The sequence below is a fragment of the Capsicum annuum genome, chromosome 2, assembly GCF_002878395.1.
Source record: "Capsicum annuum cultivar UCD-10X-F1 chromosome 2, UCD10Xv1.1, whole genome shotgun sequence".
Lineage (NCBI taxonomy): Eukaryota > Viridiplantae > Streptophyta > Magnoliopsida > Solanales > Solanaceae > Capsicum > Capsicum annuum.
This window is the reverse complement of record NC_061112.1, coordinates 130,148,234-130,163,356: the sequence shown is the minus strand read 5'-3', so window position 1 is coordinate 130,163,356 and position 15,123 is coordinate 130,148,234. Positions and strand designations below refer to the sequence as shown.

At 32.5% G+C, this 15,123-nt stretch overlaps 1 protein-coding gene and 1 long non-coding RNA gene across 2 annotated transcripts; one reads left to right on the top strand and one right to left on the bottom strand.

Moving 5' to 3' along the window:
• The first annotated feature begins 4,830 nt into the window (after positions 1-4,830).
• Positions 4,831-6,891, top strand: LOC124896011. The gene is made up of 2 exons (XM_047406959.1): positions 4,831-5,241; positions 5,313-6,891. Exons 1-2 carry the CDS (start codon positions 4,992-4,994, stop codon positions 5,498-5,500), a joined length of 438 nt encoding a protein of 145 aa, XP_047262915.1. The 5' UTR covers positions 4,831-4,991; the 3' UTR covers positions 5,501-6,891.
• A 1,581-nt stretch (positions 6,892-8,472) lies between these two features.
• LOC107861227 lies at positions 8,473-9,765 on the bottom strand. The gene is made up of 4 exons (XR_001671772.2): positions 9,696-9,765; positions 8,857-8,932; positions 8,734-8,783; positions 8,473-8,601 (listed from the first exon to the last, which is right to left on the bottom strand). It is a non-coding gene; the product is annotated as an uncharacterized LOC107861227 (long non-coding RNA).
• Positions 9,766-15,123: the final 5,358 nt, after the last annotated feature.

Below are 15,123 nucleotides of genomic sequence, written 5' to 3'. Positions count from 1 at the left end.
GTAGGCTTAATGTGCTGAAATAGTACATGCTAATGGATTATGATAAGGAAAACCGTTAGGTCATGATCGATTATTATTGTTATGAAGTTCTAGTGCACTAGTGTTTTCGTGATGTTTATTTCATAGTTTCCAAGTGAAAAATCTATGTGTATGGTTGAGTTGTAAATCATGTTTAGCACTAGACATTAAGTTTGAAACAATTGATGGCCATGAAGGTGGATGTGATGATTTCTTGATTAATGATACTAGTTGTAGGGAAGTGATCTATAGGCTTGAACAGTGTATGCGAGTGCCTAAGTTTATTTGATTTCGTAATGAAGTATGACGGTGTATGCATGATGTAGAAGTATGCCCAGGGTGGTTTAAAGTTGCGGTATTTATTCTAAGGCTATTACATGTTGTGTGTGGCTAGTGGCACCGTTGAGTTGCTAGGTGGGAAAAGGACTAATTAGATGGTATATGGTATTCTAAATAGCCAAGTTAAGGAACTTTAATTGATAGTGTTGAGCCTTTTTGATATGATCCTGATTCTCATGGTAGAGGAATATAATTTTAAGGTGGCTATATTGGTAGGCTATGACAGAAGTAGAGTGATTCATTAAAGACTTGGTGACATCCATGTTAAGTGTTAGAATCTATGTTTGAGTCCTTGAGGGTTGCGCTATTAGAAATAAGAGTTGAAGTGCTACAGGGTGTGTACTCCAACTACGGGGATACTCACGAGGATTCGAAGTAAGTAAGTGTTCTAGTATTATGCGATGACTACTGGGGCTATAAAATAATAGAGTGTGTCTCAAAAGGTGGTATTAGTAGTGGGTTTTCCACTTCCAGATGTAGTCATTCGGGTTAATTTCTATTAATTACGTGTATTATTGTTTTTCATACCCCAGAGTGCAGTAAGGGTAGTTCTGTTTAGAGTCTAGTAAGGGATCTCTCAAGCTTAAGATGATGGCTTAATGCTAAGAAGGAGATAATAGTACAAGTGACCGAGTCAGACTCTCAGATTCTAGTAGTAATGTCAGTATGATATAGAGCATCAGAAAGTGAGGGTGAGACTCCACCCATTCTTATCTCAGTGGTTTTCAGTTACCCCAATGCCTACTCATGCCTTACATTACAGTTCCATGATCATAGTTCATGTTCATGCATACGATAGAGAATCATGTGCTCTTCCAGTTCCTAAATGAGAAATTCCAATTCATTCAATAGTCGGGATCACATTCCATAAGTTATGAACTCCAAATTGAGGTCATGCAGCTGATGACTCATGTACTCACGCTTTATAGTATGCTCAGTTCCCATAACTCATGCTATACGCCAAATGATTGGCGAGATTCATTTTTGAGACTGGTGTACTCTCAACTCAGATTACTTTGATGAATCTCTGATGTTGTTTTGCTATTCCCTAGGCCTCAGTTAAGTGCCAAGTCTCGCATAATACCCTCCTTATGTAATGATAGTGGCGTTTAGTAAATGTTTCCTGTTAATAAAAGATCATTGTATGCTTGTTTAGATAAGGCCTTGAGTGTGAAGTAAGATTTGGGGCTAAGTCTGTGATATATGTGATGGTTAGTGGAAATTTGTGTGTGCATTTTTTTTTGAGGTAGCGCGTGGGAGTGATATTGACAGTGGGTTAGGGAATATACGAAGCATGTCCTTATGAGTGTTTGCTTTGAAGTTCACATGTGGTTATAAAGATAGGCTTGAATGACATGTTAGCGAATTTATAGTAAGAATTCAGAGTAGCCATTGAAGTGGTAAGGCATGTTATGCTTAGGTTGTGATCTTTAAAAGAGATATAGAAGGTTGCATCATATGGTTTAGAATAATAGTGTGGTATGAAATGATTTATTTTTGTGACTTGGAATTAGGTGTGATCGCTGTGAAAGGATTTAAGCTACTATAGATATTAGTAGAAAGATTTATCAATGTCCATATGATAATTATAAGTTGAATAGAATGAATATGGTATTTAAGAAGTTGTATTGCCGAAGGCCTGGCAATTCCATCCTGATTTATGAGTTATATGTCTATATTCCAGGCTGCAGAGTAATGTCAATGTTGGGATCCTATAGTCGGATGTCTTGTGTGACTCATGCCCAAATCTTTTGCTATCTAATGCTACCAGGACTTCGTAAGGAAGAGTGTTGATAAGATACTCCATATTGAGTATGAGTTTCCAGTATAGTTTAGTCTATGTGGCCAGCAAATCAGTTTAGCCGTCAGATTCACATGACTTATTAGTGGTTGCGAGTATAACTCAGTTCATGCTTCATGAAATGTTATTATTCCAAGATAATGTATACTACCCAAAAAAAAATCTCAGCTATGTTACTATTCCAAGATAATGTATACTAGTAGTTGCAAGTATAACTCAGTTCATGCTTCATGTACTAGATTCAGTTTCCAGATGTTCAATTATGATTCAATTCGTAAGTGCCTAGTGCATCACCTCAATTTTTTCGAGTATCTTAGTGATTTGAGCATTCATAGAAGGACATAGTGTCCCAAAGGGGAGATACCCCCATTCAGTTGCATGCATAGATTCTTATTTAAAGCTTCAAAGTCCCTGCCCATCATTCGAGGACGAATGATCCCAAGGGGGAGATAATGTAACACCCTGCATTTTTGGGCTAGAACGTAAATCGTCATTTCTTCTCATAAAGGTTACAAAAGCCATAAATCCAATGCAAATTTAGTGTGTTGATCAATTATGTAGTGTGGAAATCTATTTGAGCATGAATTAAGATCATAGAAGTCCCCTAACTCAAGGACGAGTTGAAAGATTTTCCAATCGTTTGAGTTTGAGTAAGCATCGAAACTTGGGTCAACTTCAATCAACCATGACTCATTGTATATTATGAACTAGGTGGCCTACTATATACCAAATTTTAGATAATTGAATAAGCTTTCCAACGATATAAGATTTGTCGAAATTCGATAACCTGGTAAGGAGTTATGGCTATTTTAAGTTTCAGCTGTAAGACGAATGTCATTTCAGTGCATGGTGCGTCGCGCCAGAGACCAAAATGGCACTCTTCAATTTCCAGCAAGCTTCCGCGATAGTCCCGCTTAGCGCCAAACTTCCAGGTCTCAATAATTGGCATTTTTCCAAGCTCCGCGTCGCGCTGGGCCAAAAATGGGGCTCCAGTTTCAGAATTTCACTCAAGGGTATTTTGGTCTTTTCTACCCATTCCTACCCTCTATATATGTCCTAGTAAAGGAAGAAAATCTCATTTTTTTTCTCTCTTCCATTGCAAGAATTAGGGTTTCCTCCCTATAATTCCAATCCAATTATCTCTAGTAACTCAAGATTCAACCATGGAAATTCGAAACAAACTGGAGATTTGGAATCCCCAGATCGTAAGCTTCAAGAAGCACCTATTATTTTCGCATATAGAGGTATGTGGGGTTATCTTAAAAAATCTCATGGGCTTAAAAAAATTCATGTTTTAAAAATGGGAGTTTTGAAATTATGAATATAAACATGTTTTAAGCATCTTTATGATATTGATTTGGTCTTTAGGCCTATTCCGAAGTGATTTGATATATTATGTATATATATGCTTGTGATTCAAAAAGATGTTAACTTGAGAGCATGAATTATATGAAACCCCTCTCTTGATATGAAATTGTTATGAATTTTCATATGATGTGAATTGTTTGAAATCATCTTGACAAGCATGACATGAAATATTTTGAAAGTGGATATGATTTTTGACTTGCAAGGAGAAGGTTATTATGTTGAAATATGATGAATATAATGGTTGCATGAAGTAATGATGTGATATTGATGGCTTGCAATTCGGGTATGACGATACCCTACAAAATAAGATATGTGGTTGAATTAAATGGAGTTGAATGCATTCATTTTATACGAGATAGGTGGATGCCCGAAGAAGGCGTTTGAGTGTAAGGGCTCATCACTGGAAAATCGTGTTTGCCGACATGGGAATTTGGTACCAGGCTAAGTGATCTTGTGTACCTGACTTTATGTCATTCCCAAATTGGGACTATGGTCAAGAGCCCTACTTTGTGATCTTGTGCACTACCATACTTTATTGGGTCGAGACACCCTGCTGTGTGATCTTGTGTGTCTAGGGGTCCAGATAACCAGTAGATCTCTTTCGACAGATTTGCAGAATCAAGTGGTGAGCTTTCTATATTTCGGAAGGCCTGATGTCTGTCAGTTCATTTATCATTTAGTAGTTTTGGGTCTACTGGGGGCCTTGTCCCAGTTTTCCGATAGTTATTTGTTTCAGTCATGTAGTAGAGATTTCGCAGACGTTTAGAGATTTCGCAGACGTTTTGAGATGTTGATTAAGAATTATGGGACATTATTCCCCATTACTGTTTTCATATGATTCTTGACCATGTTTTCGTTATATTGTTTATCTTCCACATTTCTTTTGTCATATAAGTCATGTGCATGATTACCAGATAGATAGGGGTGTTTCAGGCCTTTATGGTTCGAAATACTCATCACGGCTAGGGCCCGGTTCGGGTCGTGACAGAGATGCTTCTAACTTATAAGCTATGTGTTCAGATAACATAGCAGATTCAGCAACATGGAAACTGTTACTTGGTAATCAGAGACTTAGAAGTTGCTTGGTAACCAGCAACTTTCAAGTCGCCTGGAGACCAACAATTTTCTGCATATTTCTGTCAAGTCTAAGCAGGGTCGTTAAAAAGATGATAGTTTAGGCTCTGAACTTTACATTCTAACCTCTTCGGACTGCACTTTGTGAGAATATATGAGGTATGTTGTTGTTGTTGTTCAATTATCAAAAATTAATTATATTCCCTATTTTCCACTTTTGTAGGGTTTGGAGTGAGCTATTTATGAGACTATTCCTCAAGTTGAGCATAGACATTGTGTAAGACATCTGTACAATAATTTCAAGAAAGTGCAGAAAGGTTTATCATTGAAGACAAGAGTCTGGAAAGCTGCTAGGGCAACTTATGTAAGCAAGTATTTATATGAAATAAACATGCTTGAAAAGGAGGACGAAGAAGCTAAAAATTGGTTCAACGATAAACTACCAAAATTCTGGAGCAAGTCACATTTTAGAACAACAACAAAGTGTGATATGCTTTTGAATAATCTTTGTGAGTCATTCAATGGGTTGAAACCAATTTTAAAAGCGAGGGAGAAACCTATACTTGGTTTGCTTGAAGGAATTCAAATATACGTGATGAAAAGAATGAATCAAAAGAGGGAGGTTGTACTCAAATACAAAGGTAATGTTAGTGTAACTTATCTAAAATCCAAAATAGTTAAAATGAAATTTAACAATTTTTTACTATAACAGGAACTTTATGCCCTCGAATACGGAAACTAGTAGAAGAAAAGAAAGAACAGGCAGCGACATCAATTCCTACTAGGGCTGGACAATTGCTATTTCAAGTACAAACTATGTACGGTGAGCACTTTAGTCTTGACTTGAATGGAAGAACCTGTTCTTGCAGGGTATGGGACCTTACAGGAATCCCATGCTAGCATGCAGTGTGAGCTGCATCTTCCATGTTAGAGGGAATCCGGAAAATTTCACAAATGATTGTTACAACAAGGCTACTCAAATGAGAATTTATGAACCGGTGATTGCTCCAATGGATAGACCTGATATGTGGGAACCAACTGGCCTACTTCCCGTTGAACCTCCTAATTATGAGCCGAAGAAAGGTAAATTGGACAAAAATAGAAGAAAAGAACCTGATGAAATTGAAGCCTCTAGAGAAAAGCAGTTGAGATGAAAAAACAGAAAATAGAAAGAAAGAAAAAACAGTCTGCATCAAGTGAAACACATGGTGTAACCATAGATGTTACCAAATTGAGTAAGAAAGGAAAGTTAGGAAGGTGTAGCAAGTGTTTGTAAACTGGTCACAATAAAACAACTTCATTTCATGCTACTCAAACATCTCAAGATTGGTCCAAAAATGATACAAATCAATTCTGTTCAAGTAAGAAAATTCATTTTGAGTCCACTTACTGGGTTGGCCATACAAATGAACCTTCCAAGTTCAACGTAAGTATAGAACCTTAAATATTAGTGATTTAATGTAGTGAGAGGCAATTATAGTTGTTTGCGTTATTTTTATTTGCAGCCAAGAAGGACAATTGAGTAATTACTGAGTGAGCATAAATGGGAAGTTTGAATTTTGATACAGCCAAGTATTCCCTGCTATCTTAAAGAGGAGAAAATAATGGTGTCTCTTATGCTTTGGTGGTGAAAGTTGAGTTCTAGCGGACTGGTTATTCTCCTCCTCTTTACATCTACAATTGAAAATACAATCAGATGCAGCATGGAGAAACATGTTGTCTTAGCTTGATTAGAGTACATTTATGTGATGTTTGAATTTCAAGTCAAGTTCAAGAACAATCTAATGCTACTTTTTATTTTTCCATCAATTGCCAAATTTGTGTCTCAAGGCTGAACTCTTTTTAGCTTCAGCTTTGTTTCTGTTAGTTTAAATCTATAAGAAGTGTGTTGAAGTTTGTCTGAGATTGTATATTTTTCAATGGTTAGACTTGGTGGTTTAACATTAGGAAGTTTTTAAGATTCTTTAAGATGTTCCTTGATAGCCTCATCTTTCAAGCATCCCGATATGGTCAAGGAGGGCTACAGTAGTTATCTCGGATCTTGAACTGTAAGAAGTTCTGTTATGTCCTTGTTATTATCTCTGATGATGGACGTCAAGCTATTGAAATGACATTTCATCTTTGTTTGCACCAACTGAAGCCCCAAAGTTTGTGCTTTCCTTACTGTATCAAGAAATTGTAGGTGATGAATGTTTAGACAAATAATGTAAGTTTTTGCATATTGAAAGGTTTGAAAGCATCTTCTGAAGCCAAAGAAACCTGCTATAACTGGTTTTGCAAAGTTGGTTCCATCCGCGAGCTGCTACCACGCATGTGAGGTCCTCAGTTCTTGCAATCGCTATCCGGTGTCGTTTGAGCTCCTTATTCTACTTCATTAATTTATCTTTAGGTGTTTGTTATTCTTACTGGGTATGGGTATGTTGTTGTTGTTGTTATTGTCTATTATCATTAACATAATGTCCTTAAGTGAGAAACTGGAATGTATTACGAAGCATTACAGTTGTTGAATATTGATATATAAGGAATGGTCTTTGGATTTTTGTTCCATCCTAAAGTGATAATCGTGGTTTAGTAGTGAAAAATTGCTTTAATCTCTGTACAAGCTGGACATTATACTGTATTGCTGGCATGGTGAATTTTAAGTTTCTAGGACTTGCATTGTCATCTGGTTTGTCTATGCAACTGCTTTCATCATGACATAAAAGAAAAGTAGATTCCTCCTTCCCCTCTCAACTGGGAAAATTTAAAGTTTTGAAGAGTACTTCGACCCATTACATTCTTTCCACTTAAAATGGAAATGGGATCGCAGAATAGTCCAAAGATTTGCTTAATGTTGAAAATAGTAACTCTTCTAGCAATATGATATTAATAGGAGCAGAACAATTCTCATCTCTGAAAATGATTAAATATCAAATTATTATTATTGTTATTCCTATTTTGCCCTCATGAAAAAATATTAAAAGAGTGGTTCTATTATTTTGTAAGGAAATAAAGAGATTAAGATGTAAATTGTAAAAAAAAATAGGATAGGGTGTAAGTTAAAAAAAAGAGCACACACATTAGGGTGCAAAATGCAACGGACCCCACCGAATTCCCTATCCTCCTGAAATACTGTTACAAATTTTTCTTATTACGCAAGAATGAGGAATAAATATGGTCGGAATAATATTTGGTACTATATACAAACTCCATGACATGTTTGCTTTATCTTTGGGTTTCAACTCTTTTTGCGGAATTACCAAGTTATACCTTTCACGAATGAATTAGATAGATTTTGTACTTCTCTTGCTCAATACCAAACCTACAAAGATTTCCAAGTTTACTTTCCAAAAAGTGCAAAACAACAGTGCTTGAACGTAATCTTGTCGCCATTGGAATGGAATGGACTTCAAGGGATCCCGTGGATGAAGAACCTGAAATCGGGGTTTCAAATAGCTCACCGTGTTGGCCAACCATATTGCCAAAGATCCAAGGGAAAGGCAAGGGTATAAGAAGAGGACAAGTAGAAGCGGATAGGTGTGAGAATTTGGGATAACTCATATTAGCGGATAGGACAATCATAAAACTCTCGTAGAAATAAGGATAACTCTTTTGTGTGTGTGTGTGAATTTTACACTTTTTCTAATGGTTATATTTTTTTATGACTGATTGATTTTTTTGATAGACATATCAACTTTGTACATATATTTTGAAAGTAGATGTAATAAGTTTCTCTATGTGCTATTTTTTTTTAAAAAAAAAAAATAGTTGTATAGTATATAACAATTAATGAGCATATACTCCATCCTCACGTCTAGTTGTACAATATATAACTAGTTTGGAATCGAGGTAAAGTTGGTTGATGGATTAACTATAGATAGTATCCTCTCACGACATGGGAACACACTGTAGATGCTAATGGGTTTTGTATCATGTTGTTTGTGATCTGCTTGCCCAGGAATGAACCTTTGTCATCAGCTGTGGATGCGTTTTTGCTTGGCATCAGATATGTGAAACATCAGCTGCAAATATCAGATTCATATCATGATCAATATGCGCCAGGATTCAAAACTAAGCTGCATGCTCAGATTCATATCATAATTAACATGCATTGAGAAATTCAAAACTAAATCACTTGATATAGCTGGAGTCACCTTAGTTCCAACGTAAAACGTAATAAACATGCCACCAAGAGTAGGTAGTCCTGAAAAATGGAAAATCTCATCATTCTAGCAGTTAACGACTGTCCAGAAAATTTTTTATATACCATAGAGTACCTTCTTTCTGGAGAAATTTATAGAGCAACCAATTGATCCCCGATGATCCAATGACAAAACCAACAAGATTGGCCACCTTATACTTTTTTTTTTTGAGATAATCATGGTGTCCGAGCCAACTCCCGTGCACCTCGACTAAATCCACAGGAGCAACAGGTTACCTGTCACCTAGTGTTTTTTTTTTTCTCTGTTGGGATTTGAACCCGAGATCTCAAGGTCTCAACCTACTTCATTGACCACTAGGCCACACTCTTGGGTGCAAAACCCTCCATTGTTATTAAGAAAGAAATTTAACATATTCGTCCTTTAAGTGCTTCTAATTATATCCACTGACACACAATCCAATGGACTACAAAAACAGGTGTCCCATTCAGCTGCTTTATTCTCCCACAATGGAATGGTCAATCTGACGTTTGAATTCCCTCATCCCACTTTCCAGAAGGCAACATGCATCTTTGTTGCAAGGTATTCCATACTAGAGCTGAATGCACTCTATGCACAATAATCGTGTGATCATACACGGGCACAAGACATAAAGCGACTTAAACTGTATCTTCAGCTATTCAATTGACTGTATGCATCAAAATCCAAAAAGTTGCTCTGTTCTCTTTCTTTTATTTAGTCTATGTTGAATTGTCCATTGAAAAACTTTATCATTCTGAAGCATCAAGTGTGTTTCTTTTTCTTTTCTGTCAAATATCATGTTGACCTTCGTTTAGTACTTCAGAAAAAAAATTACTATTAACGTAGTTAAATACATAAAACGATAGGATAGTATGATCATGCATAAAGATAAGCAATCATTATTTTTTTTCGCTCCTGAAATATTAGCAGCATACCATTAGACAAGTGATGGTGATAGCCCCGTCAACAGCACTAAGTTCATGGTATAGAAACTTGCCAACAGAACTTTTCACCCAGTGAGTACAATTATTCAACTATTACTTTTTTTTTGTCAAAATATGCTACACACACATTTGAAGAGGCTTTGGTCTAGTATGAGTTGAACGAATGTCAAGAGTTGAATTCTAAGGCAAACAAAAACCTAGTAAGTTCAAAATTTAAAGTTTATAGAGTCTGAATTAGTCCTTTGAAGTTATTTGATTTTAAATTTATGATTTATACAAACAAAGCTACTTATTCTGCCGAATTCTTATCAATGCTACATCAACCTCCATCTTTTTTTCACCAAAATTTAAATCTATGCATTGGCCATTGAGAATTTCTAGATTAGAAGAAAAAAAAAGTAGAAATAAAAAAAGAGAAAAAGGAATCATTGCTAGGAACAAAATTGAATTGCGCCTGATTTGATGATTTTGTTCATATCAAATTTGAAGGCTGGCCCATTAGCCCAGTTGATATGTTTAACTAAATATAGCCTTATTAATTTTTGGGGAAAGAACAAAAATAACACCTAAAATTAGAATAATTTCATAAAATTAGCACCTAAATTTAAAACTCCGGTAAATAGCCACTAAGGACAGTGTTTCCTTTAGTCGTTGCCTTTGCTAGGTTGTGCGATCCAGTAAGAGCGTATGGAGTTTCAAGAACGTACTTGTAATACTGCAAACACAATTATAAAAGTATTATCATCAGGAGTTTTAAAGAGCAACTGTTGCAGATAACTGGAAGGCCAAGTGCATAGAAATACATTATTCAACACTTAGAAAACATATAAGAGTCTCTCAACTCTCGAGTAGCATGATTTTTTTGACAAATCTAACAATCATGTCCCTCATAAAGCACATGTTTCAGAGCACTAATGGAAGAATCATTATCTTAGAATCAAATTTTTATTCTTTTTAAACAATTGAGTAATTATTTTTTTTCTAGATTATTTTGCATTCACCAATATTATTAAAATAACATACTATTTGTTTGGTTTAGTTTTACTTATTTATACAATAAAATACAATACCGTATACTTTTAATATAATACAATTATTAAAGATATATATTTATATATAATAATGATACAGTTTCTATATATATACATATTCTATATAATAATTATAGCATTTTTTATACACATTCTATACAATTTTTAACTACAATTATTATTTAGATACATATTTTATACGACTCTATATAGTTTCTACATGCATTCTAAAAATGTATCAATCTAGTATAAGAGAGCATCAATTGAGTATATGGACACTGCAAGTATATCAATGTAGTATAAAAGTGTATCAATTGGATATAGGGACTGCACGTACTTGCATAGAATTTCCTTTCTCCTTTTTAAAAAGTGTATCAGTATAGTATAAAAGTATATCAATGTGGTATAAAAGTGTATTAATTGAATATAGAGATTGCATGTACCCAATTGGGCCAACTGGCTAAAAAAGGGAATTAATTTAGCCGACTGACTACAGCTTGTCCACCTATTTAAATGTGGGCCCTTTTTTTAAAAATGGTCCGCCCATGTCCTTTTCCTTTTATTTTTTCTTTCCAAAATGTTATGACTCGTTGGCCATAATAGATATCCTCAACAGTTTTTGAGGATAAATTTGATAAAAGATATTTGGTTATACAGTTTGTTATTATTTGATAAATAATCTAAATTTGTAAAAACTAAAAATAACTAGTTTTTGCCACACTCTACTATTTGAAAACTTTTAAAAATTTAAACTTTACCTTAAATTTTTATATTTTGTAAAAATACCCCACCATTTATTAATCCTAATTAATATCTATTTGCCACCCGGTCCATCAATAAATGTTGCTATCTGACTCATGTATGTAATAGTATTGTGGCATCACACTTGTTAAAAGAAATGAAATAGAAAAATAAATTAAATGCTCCTTTATAAGTTGAAAAAATTTTGGTAGCTTCTACACTGATATGTGAAGTTGTTTATAAGCGGGCTAGAGTTTATAATTTTTGAGTTTAATTTTTATCATGAAACATATTCATTATGGATAATTGTAATAGCTTTAGAACTTATAAGCATAAATCATATTTCTTCAAAGAGTCAAATATTTTTGTCAAAAACTATGGCCAAACTTATGGTGAAACTTCACCCAAAAATGACTTGTCAAAAGTACTTGAGAATCGATAGCAAAACGCTAGCTTAGGGCCTGTTTGAGTATGTGAGATGAAATCATATAAGATGAAGTTGAAGTTTTGTTTGAACATGCAATTTGAATTTTTTAGTTTTATTTTTTTCTTATAAACAAATTGTCCCAACTCTTATTATAATCTTACCAACTAAGAAAAAGTTCATAACAAAAGTATAACACAGTATCACAAAATTATTCTAAAAAGTACAATATTTGTTGATCAAACGATAAATTTGGTGAATAATAAATGATAAAGTAGGAATTTATTTGAAGCAATATTAAATTTTGTAGGCTTTTGGCCTGAAAAAAAATTGAAGTTGGAGTTGTGTTTGTTCATATCTTTTAAATTTTATTTTTTTTTAATTATAAAGGTGAAGTTGAAATTATAAAAAAGTGAAAACAAGTTGAGATTTTTTCACTTTTTCAAATAGAACTTCAAGTTGTATTTGGAGTTTTTATGGCCAATCATCATTTTCTTAATAAAATGAAAAGATTTTTCGAAAAAAAAATAGTAAATATTTCTCATGATCAAACGGGGTTATATGTTGGTAAGAACCATGGTTAAACGAGATATAATTAATTTTAAAGATTGATAAAAGTAATAATATGAACTATAAATTTTATTTACATGTAAAATAAATGATTGATAAATATAAACGATGAAATTTCTTTTTACAAAATATAAAATTGTGGTTTAATTTTATATTTGAAAAATCCAAATCAACAACAACAACAGTATATTCCTACAAAGTGGGGTTTGAAAAGGTAAAGTGTACACGGTCTATAGCACTACCTAGATGAAGTAGATAGTTGTTTCTGGTAAACCTCCAAAAAATTCAAATCATAATTTGAGATTCCTAAATCATGTTTTTTGAAGAATTTAAAATTCCGTGTCCTGATATAAAATCATGAGATGAAATCGCACAACATATTTTATTTGATACTAGGGTACTTGTCCGCGCTTCGCACGGTTATGAAAAAATTATATAAGATTAAAATGATAAATGAAGTGTAAAATTTTTTATGGAAGGAATTTATTTAACATATTGTTAGTTCAATAACACATAAGAGACTGAGAAAATCAATAATTTAAAAGAAGAAAAATTTTATGATTCCTCTGAATCCTTACAAGACTAATCAATTTAATGGATTCTATCATATCTCAATTATAAAATATTGTTAAGCTAGTTCATTGTGAGATTTTAGGATTTGCAAAATGACATGGTATGACTCCTTATTATTTTTTCTTACTATAATTCATTATTGCATTTATAGTGTTTTCATTGTCCTTATCTATACGTGTCATATTATAGTTAGTGACTTACGGCTTTTAATTCAGTAAAATAACTCATAATTATTGGACAATTGATGAATTAATAAAAATTCACTAAATTAATAAACAATTCATTCGTATGAATAGAAAAGAACCAAAATTTTTACAGTAATATTTGAAATCCATTAAATATTTTAAAATCTATAATAGCAAATTGTATTTAAACACTATAATAATATTTAAAATTTCATGAAATTCACATTTAAGACATTTTCATATTGTGTTTCTTGACTGAAGGGAGGTGATTCGTCACGTTTCTCATTCCCAATAATCTTTTCTTAGTCACTTCATGAATCTGCAAGATATGAATAAGCACATTTGATTAAAATATCAAATGAAACTAATAATTTTACATATAATAAATTTCGATATACAAGTTACAACTTACAACCAACATATTCATGCAAAATCAATCCTGCATTTGTCTTCATTCAAAGATATATCAAACACATTCTACAAATCTCATTCCACATTTCACAAACTTTAATCCGTATAATCAAATCATCTCAGGTAATAACTATTCTGCAAATCTAACTCTCATCATCAAATCATTTCTATTTGAAAGAAAAAGAATATGCCCATCTAAAAATTCAACGAAAAGTGAGCAAACTAAGCAGGTTACAAATTGCATTACAAATTACAATATAAAAAATAATTCACTTTCTATCTATTTATAGCATAAAAATAGAGAATGAAAAGGCTTATTTAAAATTTTAGTTATTTGAAAATTATTACACATTAAAATCTATTAATTAAAATTGATAAGGATGAAATAACGGTTATGAGAAAATTGACATAGAAAAATATGTAAAGTCATTATAATATCAGGAATAAATAACGTATCTTTAAATTACCCAAAAAGGATATTGAAGTAGGGGCGAAATATGTAGGATATATACATATTTTTTTACGTATAATTATAGATTTTGAATATTTTGAATATAAGATATTGACTTAATTATTGAGGAGGTACAAAATTCTCCTTGAGGTTTCAAATTTAAATCATATGCATTGCATTTTTATTTTTTAAATTTTCGAAGTGAAAATTTTAAATCTACCGCCGTTGTATTAAAGTAAATTTAATTACATTAAAGTAATGATGTTCTAAGAAAAACAAATTACAAGAAGATGAAGGATATGAAATTTTTTTTATCCAAACCTGACATAAGAAATGGAATTTGTCACTCTGTACAATTTATCAAAATTCAATTATTATGAATGGTTTATGAATTAGCAATAGAAAGATCTTTATTGGTTAAAAAAAAACAGAGAAATTAAAATTTTATCTAATGTAAGTCCTCCGTTTTAGTATATTTACAGCTCATTGCAATGAATCCTAAGCATTTTTATTGTTATAAAGAACAGTAACACTTATTGTTATAATTATTATTAATTGCATATAATAATTGTAGGTAGTAAAGATGAGTAGTAAACGTTAAGTAATTGCAAAAGAAATGACTTTTGACATACATTTTCAGGTTATATATGATTATAATTTTTAAGAAAAATTTAAAAAAAAAAAAAGAGAAAAAAAGAAAAATGAGAATGGAAACTATTGAGAGATGCACATTAGCAGCCTCCAATTAAATATAAAAAGGGAAAAAAACTTAAATATTAGATGAAATTATCATTTTATAATAATAATAATAATAATAATAATAATAATAGTAATAATAATGTTAAAAAAGAAGAAAAAATAAATAGTATTCTTGTTCAGAGAAAAGTGTCCTATCATTTTCTTTTGAGTTTGTTGTTTTTATTATTATATTAATAATGTTGTATAATTGTATTAACGTTATAATTGTTGAAATTTAAGGTGGGTTCATGAAATGAGAAGTGAGAATTCATTAGAGCATTATATTAACGTTATA